At 43.6% G+C, this 22,666-nt stretch overlaps 1 protein-coding gene across 1 annotated transcript; it reads left to right on the forward strand.

Moving 5' to 3' along the window:
• Positions 1-10,795: 10,795 nt before the first annotated feature.
• LOC122539500 (ciliary microtubule inner protein 2B-like) lies at positions 10,796-22,614 on the forward strand. Its single transcript, XM_043674431.2, has 5 exons — positions 10,796-10,929; positions 12,916-13,148; positions 15,924-16,105; positions 16,190-16,382; positions 19,289-22,614. Exons 1-5 carry the CDS (start codon positions 10,862-10,864, stop codon positions 19,381-19,383), a joined length of 771 nt encoding a protein of 256 aa, XP_043530366.1. The 5' UTR covers positions 10,796-10,861; the 3' UTR covers positions 19,384-22,614.
• The last annotated feature ends 52 nt before the right edge of the window (positions 22,615-22,666 follow it).

Raw genomic sequence — 22,666 nt, forward strand, 5'->3', positions numbered from 1 at the left:
CCACCATGAAAAATCGCTCAAACTCAGTCAGAATCCAGACCGCACTCTGCCCCAGAAGGACGCATTGATTTCAGATCCTCCTGATGGAATCTGGCAGTGTTACCCAACCTCGAAGACTGAAAGTCGGTACGAACACATGGATTCACTCCCTTCCCAGATACAGGGCAACCTTGATTATCAGAATGACATGGGCATGGAGTATTTTGTTTGAATAATCCAAAATTCGGAAAATTGATGTTCAGATAACCGAGGTTGTTCTGTGTTCCTAAACCATTTCAATTTCTGGTCAATGGAAACCCCAATGTGGCGGGGGTGGAGTCCATAGAAAGTCAGGATGGAACAGTTACACTCCCTCCTCTTGGGGATGGTCATTGCCTGATACTCCATCTGGCCACTTGTCAGCACAAACTTTGATACTGTCCAGGTTTTGATGCATTTGGCCTTTGACAGCTTCAGTATCTGAGAAATTGTGAATAATATTGAACATTGTTCAGTCATCAGTGAACTGTCCCACTCTGACATTATCATGAAGAGACGGTCATTTATGAGTAATTGAAGATGGTTGGGCCTAAGCCACTACCTTAAGAAATTTCTGCAGAGATTTGAGAAATTGACCTTCAATCACTACAACTATCCTTTTTTGCACCAGGTGTTCCTTCAACTACCAGAGAGTTTGCCACCTGATTCCCATTGATTCCAGTTATGATAGTGCTCCTGGATGCCACAATCGGCCAAATGCAGACTTAACATCAAAGCCTGTCAATTTTACCTCCCTTTTGGAATTCAGCTTTTTTGTCCATTTTTGAACCGAGGCTGTAATGAGGTCAGGAGCTAAGTGGCCCTGGTGGAACCCAAACTCATAATCCGTAATTTGGTTATAGCTGAGTATGTGCTGCTTGATAGCACTGTTGATGACACCTTCCATCACTTCACTGATGATCGACAGTAGATTGATGGGGCAAAAATTGGCCAGGTTGGATTTGTCCTGCTTTTTGTGTACAGGACATACCTGGGCAATTTTCCATATTGATGAGTAGATGCCAATGTTATAGTGGCACAATACTGGTTCTGTTACAGGTCACTATGTTCTCTAGTTTTATTTTCAGAGAAGGGTTATTTGGCCAGGCTCCATCATGTCTGATGTTTGAATAGTTCATTGGGGCTTTCTGTTTATCCTAACCAATAATACCTCCAGTCTAAGACTTTCATGTTTTTTAGAAAAACAGTACAGCAAAGGGGCATGGCCAGCTCTTTAGTTGTGCAGTGCAGTTCCATTTAGAACTTTAGTCAGTTCAGTTGCAGCAGAGGATGTATGAAACCAGGCAGCTGGTCTCTCTCTCTCTCTCTCTCTCTCTCTTTAACTTCAAGTCTGTAAGCTCTAGTTTGTTTCATTTTTACTGTTTGTGCTAAGAGATGTATGTATTGCAGCTTTTGCAAGTATTTTCAGAACAGCATCATTACTTTGGGTTTGGATAGGATAAGTTATCGGTATTCTGTTTTCTCTTCTTTTTGTTTCATTCCATAATTTGGTAAATGAAATTGATTTGCTTAAAACTTAGCAGACAACCCAGCTAATTTATTCCAGGAATATTCACTATGCACATGGCTAAAACAGGTCTGGGCTACCTGCTTAAAAATGTTTTGAGGGGTCTGGCCTAGTCCATAACAATAGCTTTACTGGAAAAGCTTGGCTAAGGCTGTGGCAAATTCTGGAGCACAAGTCTTTAGTATTGTTACCAGAATGTTATCAGGGCCAAAGCCTATGCAGCATCCAGTGCTTCTGACAGTTTGACATGTGTGGTGAAATAATTTGGCTGAAGATTTGTATCCATGATGCTGGGGATCTATGGAAGAGGAGGAGATGGGTCATCCTCTTGACACTTCTGGCTGGAGGTTGTTGCGAATGCCTCAGCCTTATCTTTTGCACAGATGTGCTGGGCTCCCCTACCATTGAGGATGGGGATATTTGTGAGGCTTCCTCCTCCAGTGAGTTGTTCAATTTTCCACCACCATTCACAATTAGATGTCATAGAATCCCTTCAGTGTGGAAACAGGTCTTCGGCACAACACCGACCCTCCGAAGAGTATCCCGCCCAAACCCATTCCCCATTCCTCTATATTTACCCTGATTAATGCACCTAACCTACACATTCCTGAACACTGTGGGTTATTTAGCATGGCCAACTCACCTAACCTGAGCATTTTTTGGATTGTGGGAGTAAACCGGAGCACCCGGAAGAAACCCATGCAGGCAGGGGGACAAGGTGCAAACTCCAATCAGGCAGTTGCCCAAGGGTGGAATCAAACTCTGGTCCCTGGTGCTGTGAGGCAGCAGTGCTAACCACTGAGCTTCCTCCTCCGGTAAGTTGTTTAATTTTCTACTTAGGCAATGGATTGTCTCAATCCATGTTAAGCTTGTCTGCACCTGCAGGGGATTGACAGAGAGAACCTGATTGCTTTTTCTTCGCTTAACAAACAAAAAATCAACTTTAAGAACACTGCCGCACAACAAACACTTTTTGTGCAAAAGTGCAGAAATTTATAAAAGAACAGATTTGCCTTCACTCTAAATCGCAAGGTTGGATTATGTACAGCACCGAAACCAAAGTGTGTTGTCCTAGCAACAGGAAAAAACAGCAAGGGTGAATCTAACAACTGAAATAAGGGAGTGTTTATATAAGTTCTGCTGTGAAAGTTGAAACGTTGAAGTTGTAAATTTGATATAGCTGCAAAAAATGCTGGTAAAGCTCAGCAGGTCTGGCAACATAATTGGAGACAAAAACTAAATCCGTTCCAAAGAATTCTATTCAACTCGAAGCACTAGTTCTCTTTCTCTAGTTCCTGGTGTTTTCTGATTTATATTAAGCATATTCACTGTTGCTTCCAGCTAGTGAATGGCTTGATAAATGCCAATAATGCTGCGCTTGGCTTGTGAGAAAAACGCAGTAAATAGCTATGATTCCTCTTCTACTGACAGCCAAGCTGGTTATTTTAATAAAAGCTGAAAGAACTGCAGATGCTGGAAATCAGAAACAAAAACAGAAATTGCTGGAAAAGCTCAGCAGGTCTGGCTGCATCTATGGAGAACAATCAGAGTTAATGCTTCAGGTCCAGTGACCCTTCATCAGAACTGATGGTAGTTAGAAAAATGTTGTTTTTTATAGGGGGAAGTGGTGGGGAGTAGATGGAGATAGAGCCCAAAGAGATTGAAGAAGAGTTGGACAGACAAAAGAGTGGATAACGATCAGTTTAGGAGAATGCATAGCTACTAATGGGTACAATTAGTGAGTAACGATGGGTTTTGTGGAATAGTAGACTATGTGATAACAAAGTAGACAGGCAGGAGGCTGGAAGAACACAACAAGCCAGGCAGCATCAGGAGGCAGAGAAGTCGAGCCTCCTGCTTGTCGACTTTGGATTCCAGTATCTGCAGTTTTTTTGTCCCTAATCATGTGGTAACAAGGTCTGGTGTGTACGGACATGGGAGAAGGTGCCCCAGGCCCTAAAATTGTTGAAATTGATACAGGGCAACCTTGATTATCCAAACGACACGGCGGGGAGTATTTTGTTTGGATAACTGATCAGGCTCCCTTCGCCACCCCCCCCCCCCCCCCCCCGCTACAAGGTGCCTTACTCCCTTCAGCATGTCACTCACACATTCCCACCAGGGCCTCTGTGCAATTGCAGGCTGCCGGTGGCGGTTTAAAGATCAGGCTCTCGGTTGGGATGCCTGGCATTGATTGGTGGGTCAGTGGCTTGTGGGCAGGCTGCTTTGTTAGGAAGGCAGGAGGGGCAAACTGTTCCTGAGGTCCCCAACCCGCCAGAGCCATGGGTAGGTCGGCCGACCGACCATAGCTTAGGCCAGTGTGGTGCCTGTCACCCTGACTCCTCGCAGACATCTTCTCACGATCTTTCCGCCATGTGTCTGTGATGGGTCAGTGTCGGGGGTTTCAAGTGGCGGGAAGCAGATGCAGGCTGAGCTGTGACTCGATTTGTGCGATTTCCCAAAGGTTCGAATCCGGGACTTCACACCGCATGGGTGACCTCCAAGCCGGCTGGCAACACTGGATTCAGTCCAGTCGTTGATCAAACAGTGTGCCTGAAAGGGACCTTGAGATCGTGTTCCGATAATCCGAAATTCGGATAATTGATGTTCGGATAACCGAGGTTGCCCTTCATTGAGTCCAGAAGGATGGACACTAAGCAGAAAATGAGGTGCTGTTCTTCCAGATTGCACTGAGCTTCACTGGAGCACTGCAGCAGGGCTAAGACAGAGATATTGGTCAGGGACCATGGTGGTGTGTTGAAGTGGCAGGCAACTGGAAGTTCAGGGTCTTTTTCGTGGACAGATGTAGATGTTCTGTGAAGCAGTCGCCCAGTCTACACTTTGTTTCCCTAATGTAGAGGAGGCCACATTGTGAGCAGCGAATGCAGAAGACTAGATTGAGTGACGTGCAGGTAAAGTGCTGCTTCACCTGGAAGGTTTTTTCTCGGGCCCCTAGATACTGAGGAGGGAGGAAGTAAACGGGCAGGTGTAACACCTTCTGTGGTTGCAGGGGAAGGTGCCATGGGGCAGTTGGAGAATGAGTGGGTGTTAGGAGTGAAGAACTATTGGACCAGCATGCCCCAGAGGGAACAGTCTTACAGAAGGCTGACAAGGGTGGGGAGTGGAATATGTGTCTGGTGGTGGTATTCCACTGGAGGCGGTAGACATGGCGGTAGATGCTGGTGGGATGGTAGGTGAGGACAACCCATCATTGTTGTGAAAGCAAAGTGAAGGGTTGAGGACGGAAGTGCAGGAAATAGGTCAGACCTGTTTGAGGGCCCTGTCAATTACAGTGCTAGGGAATCCTCAGTTGAGAAAGAAGGTGGACATTTCAGAACATATACGACAGAGTCAGAGAAACTGGGAGAATGGAATAAAGTCTTTACAGAAAGCAGGAAGCGAGGATGCATAGTCAACATTACTGTGGGAGACAGTGAGTTTGCAGTGGAGATTGATGGCCAGCCTATCCCCAGAAATGGAAACAGAGATGTCGAGAGAGCGGAGGGAGGAGTCAGAAATGGACCAGGTGAAGGTGAGAACGGAGTGGAAATTAGAAGCAAAATTAATCAACTTTTCCAGTTGCGAACGAGAGAGGGAGGCAGCAGTGATGACATCATCAATATACCGGAGAAAGAGTTGTAGGTGGGGATCGGAACATGCAATGTTTCACATACCCCACGAAGAAATAGGCATGACTGGGGCCCATGAGGGTACCCATGGCCACTCCTCTGGCCTGAAGAAAGTGGGAACAGTTAAAACAGAAGTTGTTCAGGGTGAGGATGGGTTCGGCCAGCCAGAGGAGGGTGGTAGTGAATTGGAACAGTTCAGGCCTTTTTTCTAGGAAGAAGCAGAGTGCCCTGAGACCGTCCTAATCGGGGATGGATGTACAAAGGGATTGCACATCCATGGTAAAGAGGAGGTGACTGAAGCCCACGAACTGGAAATTCTGAAACTGACTTAAAGCATCAGAGGAACCACGGATGTAAGCGGGAAGGGACTGGACCAGGGGAGAAAAGACCAAGTCAAGGTAGAAAGAGACGTGTTCTGTGGGGTAGGAGCAGGCAGAAGCAATGGGTCTGTCCGGGCTGTCCTGTTTGTGGATTTTGGGAAGGAGTTAGAAGTGAGCTGTGCAGGGGTTGGGAGACAATCAGCTTCTAGCAGTTGGGGGAGAGATCACCAGATGAAATGAGATTAGCAACCGTGGTGTACACAATGCCCTGATGTTTCATGGTAGAGTCATGGTCCGGAATTGGGGGGGTGAGGTAGGGATTGGAAGGGGGGAGATAGGAAGATATAGCTGAGAGCTAGCACTTAGCCTCTGCAATGTACAGGTCAGTCTGCCAGACAACAACAGCATCACCCTTGTTTGCCAGCTCAATAATCAAGTCAGGGTTGAATCTGACAGCATGGATTGCAGTCAGTTCACAGGGAGATTTGTTGGAATGGATGAGAGGGGACAAAGAAATTGAGGTGACCAATGGCAGGTTGACAGTTCTCAATGAACAAGTCAAGTGTATGTAAAAGGCCAGGGGTCGAGATGGAGGGAGAGTGTTGGAGGTGAGCGAAGGGGTCTGTGAGATTCATGTCCAGATAAATGGGCATGGACACGAAAGCAATGGAGGAAGAGGCCAATGTCACATCCCAACTGAAATTCATTAAGGTGGGATGCAGAGGAATAAAATGGAGACCTTTGCTGAATACAGAACATTCAGCGTTAGAGAGTGGAAGGTCAGGGGGGATAGTGAATACACGACAGGAGGTGGGATTGGGAGAGGGGATGGAGTCAGAGGGAAGGGGAGGGCCATAGATATCTCTGAGTTGTTGCATTTTGTATTCCTTGAGCCTGAAAGGAAAAAGAAACACTTTCATGTTCACAAGTCAAACCAACAGGAAGATGAAGTAGATCTGGAGAGCAGTGCAGCTCTGAGCCAGCGTGAAGTGCTGTTGGAGAGGGAGATCGGGAGTGTGCACATAGTATCATACAGTTATACAGCATGGAAACAGACCTTTCGGTGAAGCCAATCCATGCCAAACATAATCCCAAACTAGTCCCACCTGCCTGGCTCTGGCCTATATCTCTCCAAACCATTCCTATGCATGTACCTATCTAAATGTCCTTTAAATGCTGTAATTGTACCTGCAACCACCACTTATTCAGGAAGTTCATTCCACATGCAAACCACCCTCTGTGTAAAAGATCTGCCTCATGTTTTCTTTAAATCTCTCTCCTCTCACTATAAAAAATGTGCCCCTAGTCTTGAAATCCCTATCCTAGGGAAAAGACAACCACCATTAACTCTATCTATATCTCTCATTATTTTATAAACTTCTATCAGATCGCCTCTCGACTTCCTAAAGAAGCCCCAGCCTATCCAGCATTTCTTTATAACTCAAACATGTTGACACATGCACGGAGTAGATCTCAGGGTGTGGTGAGAGCAGATGTCTAAGAAACATTGAACATTATGGAGGTACCTATAATCCTGGATGGATTCAAAATACACAGGGCAAACCTTGAATTGAAATCGACCATGGGTGCGAGTCTGAGCCAAAGGCAATTACTGAGGAATGTGGTATGGCTGTGGAAACAGGTTTTAGCAAATACCATGTCAAACATCAGGAGCAACAGCAAAATTAATAATGGTGGACAAGAAGACATATTCGAATTGAACATCTATCAGACAGAGGAGCAGAACTTCTTCAAGGTGAACATGGCTAGAAGAGACGTGGCTGTGAGTTAAATAATAAATAAAGACTGAAAGAATTGCAGATACTGGAAATCAGAAACAAAAATAAAAATTGCTGGAAAAGCTCAGCAGGTCTGGCATCATCTGTGGAGAGAAATCAAGAGTTAATGTTTCAGGTCCAGTGACCCTTCCTCAGAACTGATGACAACTACGAAAAAGTAGTTTTTTAGGCAGACGATAGGGTGGGCAGAGGGGGTAAGAAGTAAATGATAGGTGAAGATAGAGCCCAAAGACAGAGAAGAACGGTGGCTCAGTGGTTATCACTATTACCTCACAGCGCTAATTCCAGCCTTGGGCAACTGTCTGCATGGAGTTTGCACTATCTCCCCATGTCTGCATGGGTTTCCTCCGGGTGCTCCCGTTTCCTCTTACAATCCAAAACAAAATGTGCAGGTCAGGTGAATTGGCCATGCTAAATTGCCCAGTGATAGCTGTATTAGTTAGGGGTAAATATAGGGTAGGTGAATGGGTCTGGGTGGGTTACTCTTCAGAGGGTCGATGTGGACATGTTGGGCCAAATGGCCTGTTTCCACACTGTAGGGAATCTACTCTAATCTAACCTAAATCCCACATAGTGTTTAGAGATGTGTAGGTTAGGGGTAAATGTAGAGTAATAGAGTAAGGTAGGTTACTGTTCAGAGGATCAGTGTGGACTTGTTGGGCCAAATGGCTTGTTTCCACAATGTAGGCATTCTATGGTAAGAACAGTTGCACAGTCAAAGGAGTGAATAGTGATCGGTTTGGGAGAATGAATAATTGCTAAGGGGACTATTAGTGGCTAACAATAGCAGATATATGATAACAGTATGGCCTGATGTGTGGGGGTTGGACTAAGGGCATGGGAGAAGGTGACTGAAGCCCTAAAACTGTTGAACTTGGTATTGAGTTCAGAAGGCTGCAGGGTCCGCAAGTTGCAAATGAGGTGCTGTTCTTTCCTGATTGACAGCTTATACTCGAGACATCGATTCACCTGCTCCTCGGATACTGCCTGACTGGCTTTGCTTTTCTAGTACCACACTCTTCGACTGCTGTTGTTTCAGCTTGCACTGAGCTTTGCTGGAGCACCACAACAAACCTCAGTCAGCGATGTTGGCCAGCAAACAGGGTGGGATGTTGAAATGGCAGGCAACTGGAAGCACAGGAATGTAAGTGTTTTGCAAAGAAGTCACTCAGGCTACACTTTGTAGTTCCTCAATGTAGAGAAGGCCAATTGTGAGCAGTGAATGCAGTAAACTAGATAGAGTGAAGTTCAGGTAAAGTGCTGCTTCACCTGGAAGTGTGTTCAGGCCCTTGGATACTGAGGAGGCTTGAGGTAAATGGGCATGTTACCCCTTCTGCAGTAGCATGGGTAGGTGCATGATATCGCAGAGGGGTTTTGGGAATGAAGGGGGAGTGGACCAGGGTGTCCTGGAGGGAATAGTCTTTGCAGAAGGCAGATAAGGAAGGGGAGGAGAAAATGTGACTGATAGTGATAGCTAACTGAAATTGACAGAAATGGCATAGAATGTTCCTCTGGATGTGGATACTGGTGGGATGGTAGGGGAGAAAAGGGGGACCCTATTGTAGTTCTGGGAAGGAAGAGAGGGGATGAAGGCTGAAGTGTGGGAGATGGGTGAGACTCGGCTGAGGGCCCTGCCAACAACGGTGCTGGGGTAATTTTGGTTGAGGAAGAAGGTGAACATTTCGGTGACCCCTTGTTGAAATTGGCATCATCAGAACATATGTGACAGAGATGGAGGAACTGGGAGAATGGGACAGAATCTTTACAGGATGCAGATGTGAGGATGTAAAGATTAGATTACATTACAGTGTGGAAACAGGCCCTTTGGCCCAACAAGTCCACACTGACCCACCGAAGCGCAACCCACCCATACCCTTACATTTACCCCTTACCTAACACTACGGGCAATTTAGCATGGCCATTTCACCTAACCTGCACATCTTTGGATTGTGGGAGGAAACTGGAGCACCCGGAGGAAACCCACGCAAACACAGGGAGAATGTGCAAACTCCACACAGTCAATCGCCTGAGGCGGGAATTGAACCCGGGTCTCTGGCGCTGTGAGGCAACAGTGCTAACCACTGTGCCACCGTGCCGCCCACAACGTCAAGTCAAGTTAATTGTGAGAATTGTTTGGTTTGTAATGGATGTCTCTGGCCTGTCTGTGCCCAGAAATGGAAACAGAGATGTCAAAGAAGTGAAAGGAGGGTCAGAGTTGGACCAGCTGAAGGTCAGAATGAGGTGAAAATTGGAAGTGAAATTGATTGACTTTTCCAATTCTAGGTGAGACAGGGAACCAATGCCAATGATAACATCGATAGACCGGAGAAAGAGTTGTGGGTGGGGGTGGTGGGGACAGAATAGGAATGGAACAAGGAATGTTCCATATACCCTACAAAGAGACAGGCACAAATGGGGCCCATGCTGGTATCCATGGCCACTCCTCTGACCTGAAGGTGAGAGGAGTTAAAAGAGAAGTTGTTCAGGGTAGCCAGGCGGAGGAAGGCAATGGTGAAAGACGATGATTCAGACCTTTATTCCAGGAAGAAACAGAGAGCCCTGAGTCCATCCTGAACGAGGATGGACATGTAAAGGGATTGCATGTCCACGGTGAGCAGGATCAGGTGAAGGTGAGAATAGAGTGGAAACTGGAAGAAAAATCGATCAATGTTTCCAATTCCGGGTGCGACAAAGAAGTAGCACCAATGATACCGTTGATATAGCAGGAGGTGAAAGAGAACTGGAACAAGCAAAGGTAAAGCTGTACTACAGTAAATCTCAGCACAAGCTGGAAGAACAGTACCTCATTTTTCACTTGAGGACTCAATCTCGACCAACCATTTTAGGGCTTGATACACCTTCTCCCATGTCCTTACCCCAATCCCCACACACCAGACCATTACATGGTCTGTTATTACCTAGCGTTAGCCACTAACTCTCCCCATTAGTAGCTATTCATTCTCCTAAGCTGACCTCGTTATCCACTCCTTTGTCACACTGTTCTTTCTATTTGGGCCCTATCTCTTACCTGCCCTTTACTCGTTAATCCCTTTGTCGAGAGTGTGGTGCTGGAAAAGTACAACAGGCCAGGCAGCATCTCAGGAGCAGGAGAACCCGACGTATCGGGTATAAACCCTCCTTCATGGCTTATGCCCAAAAAGTTGATTCACCTGCTTCTGTGATGCTACCCAGCACCACACTCTCGACTCTGAGCTCCAGCATCTGCAGTCCTCACTTCCTCCTCCTTCACCCCTTTTCCCTACCCTATCTTCTGCAACAAAAACAACGTTTTCCCAGCCACCATCAGCTCTGAGGAAGGGTGACTCTGAGTTCTCCCCAGGGATGCTGGCGAACCTGCTGAACCTTTCCGGCGTCTGGTCATTTTAATGTCCTTTTAGCGACAGCGCCTCTGTTGCAGGCTCCCAGTAGGTTTGTGACCAGTCACATGACGCTGATGTTAAAGTAACATTATTCCTCTCCCTGGTTACTGCTACTGTACAACCCAAGGTGCAGATCAAACAGCGGCCGGCGGCTACACCATTATCGCCCAGGATAGGTTGACTTGAAATGCCGTTTACACTACCCCTCAAAACAGAGGATGTATTTAGTACGTTTGATCCGAACTTCATGCCCGGGTAAGATCCAGGAAAAGTTAAATGTGGGAATTCTGTGTTTTGTTGTGATATTAGCATAGGTCTAGCTGACGATGTGTATCTCCCCAGAGGAAACACGGTGTCCAAACCAGCAGCAGTGATGAGCACGGAGTGCTGGAAAAACCAGGGATTTGGGAACACTGAATCCCAGCTCATCCTATTGACTGGCTGGACGATATGCGCTGGCACACGGAACAGAAGGCAAACACAAAAACCCTTCTAAAATGGGAAAATGAGCTATCGAATGCAAGTTCATTTCCCCAAGGTGATTCAGTGACGGTGGTCAGCTCCGGTTTGACCACGAGCTGACCCTTGCTGCAGTGTTGAGGCGGTGCTGAACTGTCCCCAGGGGGAGTTCTAACCGGGCCAAGCCGTCATCATCCCCTCTCCCATTCCCTTGCTGCTTCCCACAGAGCCATCTCCAAGAGCTACAGCAGAACTTAGAGGCATAAGGCATACAGAGAGTCGGTGTGGAGTTGTTGGGCCGAAGGGCCTGTTTCCACACTGTAGGGAATCTAATGTAATCAGATCTACAGCACAGAAAAAATACCCGTTGAGTCCAAACACAACCACCTAACTATTCTACTCCCAGTTTCAGCACTTGACCCATAGCCTTGACGCCTTGATATCACAACAGTATATGAAAATATTGCTCAAATGCTGGGGGCTTAAATCCAGAATGTCAGGTCCTTCTCACTTTACTCCTCTATGCACCTGACCCCACCCTCTGTTCTCCCATGCATCCCTCTTTCACTCCTCCCTGCACCTGACTCCACACTACATCAATGACTAATCTGTGCTGGTCCTCAGTCTCCCTGTTCTCCTGTACCCTAACCCCCTCCCCTTTTTTTCACTATATAGTTAAATAAAGAAAACCGTGAACTGTACACAAAGCTGCCTGGCACATACCCACTTTAAACAAATAGCAAACAAATTGCTGAAGAAACTCAATTGGTCTGGCAGCATCTGTGGAGAGGAAAGCAAGAATAATGTTTCAACTCCATCCTTCATCAGGACTGAAAGCAGCTGGGAAACCGTGGTATTTATGCTGATGGTGGAGGATGGAGTGGGAGGTGGGGTGGAGGGCGAGAAGTCCACTCTGTCTCTCTCCTATCCTCTCAATCTTGCAGAGTTCTCAAGTTAGAAACTGTTCCTGCCACCTCCACCCACAAAGTTAGTGCAAAAGGAGTCAGAAAGTATTTTTATTATTGAATTGAACAGTTGCCTTCAGTAGTGTGCTATTCTATGATTCTATCGATAAGTGAATTTGTACCAGAATGAGTTTGAGCTAAGTTGTGAGCAGATGGTAAGTACAAAGCGTTTGGATTTTCTGAATTAGAGTTGGGGTAATTTATACACAGAAGGAAAATTATATATTTTGCTGAAGTTCAGGGGTAGACTTTTGCATGAGAGAAATCATACTTATGTATAAACAATAATTTTTTTTACTATGAAATGTATATATATGAACGTGAGAAGATCTAAGTGGAACATTAGATATGTTTCTTTCAGAAAATGGGATACAGTATATGGGTAATTTAGGACAGGACATGTGGTAAATGTAGAAAATATGGAAGGAATGGGTGCCTTTTGATCTATTTTTCCAAAAGCTTTCTACTTTTAGGGATTTGTTGTCTCTGGATCCATTGTGATTGACAGAAACTGATTGCTATTAACAATGTTGTGGCATATAACTATGATTGATCAATTTTTATTGATGGAGAGCATTAAGGGTTACAGAAACAAATTGAGTGTGTGGTGTTAAGATACAGATCAGCCATGATCAAATTGAATGGTAGAAGATAATACGCGGAGCAGTTCCTGTACCAGAATAGCAGAAGATTAATTAAGTAGCCATGGTCATTTCCTACAGTAATTCCTATGCCTTGTATCAATTCCCTGTCATATGTTAGAGCTGAAATACCTACATTAAAAAAAGTACAAAAACTCTTTTTGTTCATTTTGTAGGTACGGAGGGTACATTCCAAAGTTAAAAAGCCGGTTAGGAGAGACCTACGGCAATGCTACTCTTGGACTCCTGTCATATGAACCTGGACAGCCCAAGTCACCACGTTTAACTCTGACTCAAACAAAAGCATTGTACAATCCCCAGGTGCCAAGGCATCTGTTGAATAGGACCTATGGTCATCCAGAAATTACCACATATGCGGGGCAGGTGCAGAATACAAACATTAAAAACGGTGATGTTGATTAAGTCTTTGTGATTTGTTGAGGCTTAGAGTCATAGAGTTGTACAGAATAGAAACAGGCCCTTCATTCTAATTTATCCATGCTGACTAGATATCCTAAGTTAATCTAGACTCTTCTGCCAGCGCTTCGCCCATATCCCTCTAAACCCTTTCTATTCATATACTCATCCAGTTGCCTTTTAAATGTTATAGTTGTACCAACCTCCACCACTTCTTCATTCCATAAATGCACCACCCTTTGCGTGAAAAAGTTACCCCATAGGTCCCTCTTAAGTCTTTCCCCACTCACCCTAAACCTATGCCCTCTAGTTCTGGACTCTCCCACTCCGGGGAAAGACCTTGTTGATTTACCCTATCCATGCCCCTTATGATTTTATAAACCTCTAGAAGGTTATCCTTCAGTCTCTGATGCTCCAGGGAAAACAGCCCCAGCCTATTTGGCCTCTCCCTATAGCTGAAACCTTCCAAACCTAGCAATATCCTTATGTCTTTTTTGCACCCTTTCAGGTTTAATAATATCTTTCCTACAGCAGAGAGACCAGAATTGAACACAGTATTCCAAAAGTGGCCTAATCAATGTCCTGTACAGCCACAACATGACATCCCAACTGATATACTCAATGTACTGACCAATAAAGGCAAGAGTACCAAATGCCTTCTTCACTACCCTGCCTACGTGCAATACCCACCTTCAAGAAACTAGGAGCTTGTTTTGTGATAACTCATTGAACCTACCGGATGAATAAAATGTATAATGTTTTGTTCTATGTTTACCCATTTTATGGTATAAAAGAAATAATGTTACAAAAAGATCATAAAATGATGTTGTTTTACCAATTCTAGGAAGAAAATAACTCTGAAACTGATCTCTTATTATGAAAAAAAAATCTTTTTGCTTGCATATACTTGCACGTAATCAGGAGAGGAGTTGAATGTTTTTAGAAATAATACTTGAGATAGAGACATTGCTGACAAGGTCAGCATTTACTGCAGCTGTAGCTTATAGCTGCCTAATCCATTATAAAGATTGTTCTAAAATACTAATGAAGATGTTGTAAAATATTCCTTGAGTTCATAATTGTATAAATATGAGTACTAAAATCTATCAACTACACAAAATATCATATTTGATATTGGTTTTAAAAGGACATTACACGCTGCAGAGTCATCTGCTTCATTTCTGGGTTTTTTTGGGGATTTATTTAAAATTCTCATTCCATGTTCAAATTCTCATGTGCTTTCCTACATTGTAAACTTCTCCAATCATCCAGTCTCCTGCCCTGAACTTTCTATTTATCTGACTTGGAATTCCTATCGATATGTCTCCTTACACTTCCATTACTCCACCATTATCCATTTTTATGGCTCTTCAGTAAACCTACTTCTTTAGTCACATTTTTTTCCCAACCCTGCAGTTATCTCCTTTCATATCATGTCCATTTTTGCTCACTATGTTGTAGTCAATCACCTTAGCAGAAGTTTGTAATTCCAAGTTATACTTTTGATCAATCTGTAAACGACTGAATTTTGTATAAAGGCTGACATGATTCCATGAGTGCCTCACTGGACAAATGGACTGTGTTGTGTGGCACATAAAAATCAGGGAAGGTTTCAGGTTGTATTCCCTGTCAAGGTGATGGATTTACGACAACAGCTGAGGACATTGCTAGACGAGGCAAGAGAGGAAAAAGGAGGAAGGAACATATTTATATAGTCAAAGAGTGTGGTACTGGAAAAGCACAGCTGGTCAGGCAGCATTTGAGGAGCCAGAGAGTTGACGTTTTGAGCATAAGCTATTCATCAGGAATATATAAATGTGTGTGTGTGTTGCCGGGTGGACAGGACTGAGAAATAAATGTGAGGGGGTTGTGGGTGAGGGGAAGGTTGCTGGGAATGCGATAGTTGGATGAAGGTGGGGGGTGATTGTGATAGTCAGGCCCCATCCAACATTCCCAATGAAGATCTTATACTCAAAATGTCAATTGTCTTGATCCTCGGATGCGGCCTGACTGGCTGTGCTTTTCTAGTGCCACACTCTTTCACTCTGGTCTCTAGCATCTGCAGTCCTCATTTTCTCCACTTATGTTATATAGCCTTCTTTTTTAACCTCAGGCTGTCCTGAATTGCTTTATAACCAATGAAGTAATTCTGAGTGAAATCATCATTCGAAAGTAAGCAGCATCAGCAAATTTGAGTGCAGCTAGGTGCCATAAACTGCAATGAGATAATAATATCATCTGTTTCTGTAACTGTGGATGAGGACAAATGTTGGCCAGGCCAAAAGGAGAACTCCATTCTCTGAATAATGGCATGGGCTAGTTAATGTCCATCTAAAAGGGGGCAAACTGAGTCTTGTGAGATAATTTAACGTAGGTGAAAGTCAGCACAGCCTGTAACACTCCTTCACTGAAGTATCAGCCCAGGCTCAGGACTCCAGTCCATGGAGTGAAACATCAACCATGATCTTGGGTATGTTACCATTGAGCCCCAATCAAGCTAATGGTTTTACTGAAACTCTGCTTTTATATTAATGATTATCTAACAATATATGCAAGATGAAATTTGGCTACCAGGGCACAATTAACTACGTGGCAACATAATTATTGTTCAACAGACTGCAGTGGCCTCACAGTTGATGGTACAGTCTTACTGTGTAGTAAGCAATTATTTCCATCTTCCCTTCCCATTGTAAGTTGAGTGAAGAAAGCTTACATATTTTCTCCATACAGTATAAACGACACTAACTGTGTCACTTTTAAATTGCAGGTTACTTCTATCCGAGAGATGGCAAATATCATTTTGCTCTGAAGAGTTGTGTATACGACAACAATCCTGAAGCAACATCTGCCATTCAAACTATAGAAGAATTGAAACAACGCGAAATGATGAAGTGTAACAGGAGTGACCTCATTGCACCAAATATGTCATCAAGGCCTAAATCTGCATTTGTAAGATTCTGAGAATTTTTTTGTGATACTTAGACCTGATATTTGGACTGGTACACAAATCAATTTCATGTTTTATTTCCTCAGGCACCAGATGAAATTAAACCACCAGACAGTTGTGCTTTCATCCCCATGGTTTATGAGCCATTTATTGACCCTTGTCGCCCAAGGCAAATGGATATACCCCCAACACCAGATCAAAAGCCAGTGGAGCAGCATAGCAGGATAATTTATAGACATGATTCTTCACTTCATCCCACCTATAATGGTTTTGTTCCAGGTATGACTATTCTCCCTGTGGCTCTTTTTCTCCCTCTCATATTGATTTGCTTCTTGCAATCCTTGACCAACCTGTATTTTATACATTGTAACTATAAAATTAGTAAGTACAGTACATGTTTGTTGGTAACATTTCCAGAAAAACATATTTATTTTTCAAAGTAAATCTCATAGCATTCCTTATCCGAGAAACATACCTCAGTTAAGCTCTATGTGTTTAAAATTGTACATTTCAGTCTTTATTCCCTTACCTTTTAGGAGTGCACATATACCATTTGATGGAAGAGATTCTGTTTCTTATGAGGTTTTGGCTTGCATTATCTGATAGTGTGATGTGTACTAAGGTTCTTATTCTCTCCCCACTATTCAACGACTGATACTATTAACATCCATTAATAGTTATGAAATCTTAATTACGAGGTAGAAGGTGAGAGGAGAAAAAAATTAAAAGGGACCAAAGGGGCAATCTTTTCACACAGAGGATCGTGTGAGTATAGAATGAATTGCCAGAGAAAGTGGTGGAGGCTGGTACAATTACAACATTTAGGTAAAAATCAACCGACCTTAAATTTACCTGGACCATCTCTGACACCTCCCTCCCCTTCCTAGACCTCTCCATCTCCATTAATGATGACCGACTTGACACTGACATTTTTTACAACCCACCGACTCCCACAGCTACCTGGATTACACATCTTCCCACCCTACCTCTTGCAAAAATGCCATCCCGTATTCCCAATTCCTCCGCCTCCGCTGGATCTGCTCCCAGGAGGACCAGTTCCACCACAGAATACACCAGATGGCCTCCTTCTTTAGAGACCGCAATTTCCCTTCCCACGTGGGTAAAGATGCCCTCCAACCCATCTCATCCACATCCTGCACCTCCACCCTCAGACCCCACCCCTCCAACCGTAACAAGGACAGAACGCCTCTGGTGCTCACCTTCCACCCTACCAACCTTCGCATAAACCAAATCATCTGCCAACATTTCCGCCACCTCCAAAAAGACCCCACCACAAGGGATATATTTCCCTCCCCTTGCTGCCTTCTGCAAAGACCATTTCCTCCGTGACTACCTGGTCAGGTCCACGCCCCCCCTACAACCCATCCTTCCATCCTTGCACCATCCCCTGCCACCGCAGGAAATGCAAAACCTGTGCCCACACCTCCTCCCTCACCTCCATCCAAAGCCCTAAAGGAGCCTTCCACATCCATCAAAGTTTTACCTGCACATCCACCAATATCATTTATTGTATCCATTGCTCCCAATGCGGTCTCCTCTACATTGGAGAGACTGGACACCTCCTAGCGGAGTGTTTAGGGAACATCTCCTAGACACCCGCACCAATCAACCACACCGCTCTTTGGCCCAACATTTCAACTCCCCCTCCCACTCTGCCGAGGACATGGAGGTCCTGGGCCTCCTTCACCGTCGCTCCCTCACCACCAGACGCCTGGAGGAAGAACGCCTCATCTTCCGCCTTGGAACACTTCAACCCCAGGGCATCAATGTGGACTTCAACAGTTTCCTCATTTCCCCTTCCCCCACCTCACCCCAGTTCCAAACTTCCAGCTCAGCACTGTCCCCATGGCTTGTCCTACCTGCTTATCGCCTTTTCCACCTATCCACTCCACCCTCCTCCCTGACCTATCACCTTCATCCCCTCCCCCACTCACCTATTGTACTCTATGCTACTTTCTCCCCACCCCCACCCTCCGCTAGCTTATCTCTCCACGCTTCAGGCTCTCTGCCTTTATTCCTGATGAAGGCTTTTGCCCGAAACGTCGATTTTACTGCTCCTCAGATGCTGCCTGAACTGCTGTGCTCTTCCAGCACCACTAATCCAATTACAACATTTAACAGGCATCTGGATGGGTATATGAATAGGAAGGGTTTAGAGGGATATGGGTCAAATGCTGGCAATTGCAATTAGATTAATTGAGGATATCTGGTCAGCAGAGTTGGACTGAACGGTTTGTTTCTAGGCTGTATAGCCCTGTGACACTATGAGGCCCTACATTTTACAAGGTTTCCTACTTGAAGCTATCAACAGTCCAAATTGTTTTAGTATAGAATTCCCATGGAGTAAAATTTGGGAATTGCTGGGTTTTGATGAAGGTCTCCTCAGTGGCACAATTGCCCTCTTCCTTAACTCTCACCATTTTGCAGTGTGAGAAAATTCCCTAAATCGATCACCATGGGTCCTCAAAAAGCTGCTGCTCAGCACTAAATCCCTTCAAAAACCCACTCGTTAAGGTTCTGTCTTAGTACTAAACCCCTTTAAAAAATACTGGTACCTTATCAATAAGTGTCCACTTCAACAATAGAACTACTTAAGGTGCCTTCCCCTCATAACCAAACCTTCTCAAAAATTACCTACTTCAGCAATAAATCCCTCCCCCTCCATTCCACAAGTGCTCTTCCCCCTAATACTTCAGTAAAAGTCTAAACCAAACAATAATAATTGTTAAGCAGGACCTCAAAGATGATAATCTCATGATTACTCTCAGTGTCACACACTGGTGAGTACAAGGATTGGAGAATTGCTATGATGTGAAATCCTGGATAAAGTGTTGGAGGGTGCCAATCATAAAACTAGAGATATTCAAGGAACAACCTTAATGCAAGAAGGTAGTGGATATCTGTAACTCTGTCTCTCTCCCAAAAGGCTGTAGTTGCTAGAACCTTGACAATTTAAAGGTTACGACAGTATTTTATTCATTAATAATATTGACGATTGTTAGAGATAACGTGCATAAATGAACTGATGTACAGGTCAGGCTAAGATCAAAATGAATTGTGGAATAGCCTACATATCCCTAATTTCCCTCACGGATTCATTTGTTATCAGTTAATTCCAGTTGTTATGATTTACAAACCAACATATTATCTTTATTACCTTACAGGTCAGCAGTTTAAGATCGGAAAGAACTGGGGACACAGTACTTTCAACGCACGGGGCATAGGTGAGGAGAAATCACAGCCACCGTGTCCCACTTGATTTGGGAAAAGCCTTCTCGAAAGCTGAATTCAGGGCTGTATTGCCTTTAGTTAGAATGTCAATAAATTTGAGAGTGTAGACGGAGAATCTGATTGTCCTACAATCAAAGCAATTGTTAAGTTGACTATGTTTGCTGAATGCCAAAAAATCAAAGTTGGAATTCACTCTTTAACACAATAAATGATGTGTACAAAACAATCAAAAAGACTGCAGTTACATGACAGCATTTGAAAAATCAGAATTTATTATCTAGAGAGTATAATATTTTACAAGGTTCATATAATTATTTCTCATCTCTCAATTTTGGAGGATGAGACATTCGATATAAAACTGGTATGTGCAAAAAGCTGGTACATTTGCAGAAATCTGGATGAGATGGTATTAGTTTGAGGAATAACAGTAATCCCAGTATTCAGGTAAACATTTATACCAACAACGTAACCCAACAACTGATCATTTTGCTCTGAAGAGTTGTGTATATGACAATAATCCTGAAGCAACATCTGCCAACAACTGATCAGGATCTGGATTACCTCCACAAGAGCTCTTCCAAAAACAATAGCTAACATTCAGCGGTTGTTGATCAAGTATTCACATCCCAATCAGCGCAGATTCATGTCGCTGGCGGAGCATGGGACACAGGCAGCTCAGTCAGGAATGTTCGAACTGACGGGTGGGCAGACTGGATATCTCCACATGATCTGGTATGACCCATCAATTGGCTCTTGGTCAATACAATAGAAATACTCCAAATGGATCCAAGTGTACTTGTTGTAGCACGATGGCATGATTCAGTGGAGTGCTCCTAACTGGGTAATTCCCAGTTTGGGACAAACTTCTCATTGTTGCCAGCTTTTGAAAGCTCTCAAGGGAGCTGGTAACTCACAAATTGCAAAGACTACCTTTCCCCCCGAACACAGTCATTCCATTTTGCATGGAGGGGTTTCTTATGTATGCTGCTCTTACACATCTGCCACTTCGTCAGCCTTACCTGCCATTTGGACATACTGTGGTACTGAGAGCTCTCCAAATAGGAACCTTCCTTTGACAAGGAGAGTATTGCATGGGGCAGTCAGTGAATGTGACCGATTGTTCAGACTGTTCCCAGATTGTTTAGGCAACCTGTAATTTTTGTGGCCTACAGGGGTTTTGTTTCATACTCATGTGAGAGGTTTGCAGTACCTCTTCCATCCTGGTCACACTTCACATTCTGGCTGCACTAGTCACTCACTCTGTACTTTTAGCTGACCATCACAGAGGGGAGCAGGCAGATTGGAAGGTCTATCTATAGGAGTGTTGCCTAGTTTGGCCGAGGCAGACATGTTCAGGTACAGGTGATGGATGTTCAAGGGGATCATTTGTTGTGGCTGCCTGCCTCCATTCTACAGCTCTCTTCAACACTAGTTATCGCATGAGAGTGAGCTTTTCATATCTACTAGTGGTCAATGAAGGATCTGGGATACATCATCAACTATGGAAATGTCATGAAATAAACTCTCCCAATTATTTTTGTATCTTCTGCAAATTTGACTATCGTATCTTCCAGCTCTGTATCAAATTCATTAATACAAATTATAAACAGTTAGGAGACAAAGACCAAACCCTGTGGCACATCCCACTAAACAGAAACACAACTAATTTATCTCTGCTTTTTGTTGGTTAGCCATTCCTCTATCCATAAATTACCCCAAATCACATGTGCCCTTACCTTCTGTATTAACCTTTTTTTGCAGCACCTTATCAAATGCCTTCTGGAAGTCCAGATATACATCTATGAGATTCTAATTATCCACATAGCTTGTTACATCTTCGAAGAACTCCAGCAAATTAGTCAAACACAATTTATCCTTCATAAAACAATACTGACTCTGATGGATAGCATTTTGACTTTTCAAATGTCCTGTTATTACTGCCCTAATAATGAATTCTGACATTTTCCCAAAAACAGATGTTAAACTAATCAGTCAATAGTTTCCTACTTTTCACTTCCCATTCTTTTTGAATAAGGATGTTACTTTGCATTTTTCCAATCGACTGGATCCTTCCCCGCATCCAGGGAATTTTGGGATATTGTAACCAGTGGTTCCACCATCTTTGCTACCATTTCCTTTAACAGACTAGGATCTATGTCATCAGGCCCTGGGGACCTGATGATTCGAATAGTTTGCTCAGTACTTTTTCCCTAGTGATGATGATTGTTCAAAGTTCCACCTTTTCTAAAGCCTCTGCAATACCAATTAATATTGGGATGGTACTAGTGTCCTCCACTATCAAAACTGAGGCAAAATATTGATTTAGTGTTTCTGACATTTCTGTGTACCCCACTATTACCTCTCTAGTTCACCCTCCAATAGACCAACATTTACTTTAGATACTCTTTTCCCTTTTATATGCATATGGCTGCTTTTGCTATATGTTTTTATATTTTGGGCTAGTTTTCTTTTGTAATTTACTTTTGCTCTTTGTATTACTTTTTAAATAATCCTTTGTTGATCTTTAAACTTTTTCCAGCCTGTCACTGGCCTTTGTACTATGCCTTAGTTTTTGTCTTTATTTTATCTTTATCTTCCTTGCTTAGCCATTGGTGTTTATGCGCCCTTTTCAATTTTTCTTCCTCCCTGGAATATATTTAATCTGACTATATCCTCATAAAACATTCAAAACACACAATCCGCTCCTTGGCTCAGTCAACAATGCCTGTTGAATTAAATCCATTAGTAAGCTTGGGAATTCAGTCATGTAGATAATAGAATGACATTGTTCAGTGGAATAAATAAACTCTACAGATCTCAATACAAGTCTGACCGGACGCCCAACCACTTACTCCCATTTTTTCAAAAGCTCAAATGATTATCAAAGTCTAGCATCTATAGTTTTGTTTAATGTCTCTGCAGATCTCTGGACTTGACTGTAAAGTCCAAATTACTGTGTCCACATACCCATTTATATCAGAATCCCAAAACAGTTGAATATATAAGTAGTCTATAAGTATATGTACATTTACAGGAAACATTGTTGATCAACTTAATGGCCACCTACCATTAAAGACAGAACTGCATACATAATCAATGCATTTAGAACATTCTTCATGATCATACAACAGTTCATTACAATATTTAAAGCTGGCAAGACTTTAAGACTTATTTAGGAGAAAGTGTGGATTGCAGATGCTGGAGATCAGAGTCAACAGCATGGTGCTGGAAAAGCACAGCAGGTCAGGCAGCATCTGAGTAGGAGAATTGACATTTCTGACATAAACCCTTCATCAGGGCTGATGAAGGGC

Source organism: Chiloscyllium plagiosum, unplaced genomic scaffold (assembly GCF_037043375.1).
Source record: "Chiloscyllium plagiosum isolate Xiang-an unplaced genomic scaffold, Cpla_swu_hap1 HiC_scaffold_2, whole genome shotgun sequence".
In the NCBI taxonomy this organism is placed as follows: domain Eukaryota; kingdom Metazoa; phylum Chordata; class Chondrichthyes; order Orectolobiformes; family Hemiscylliidae; genus Chiloscyllium; species Chiloscyllium plagiosum.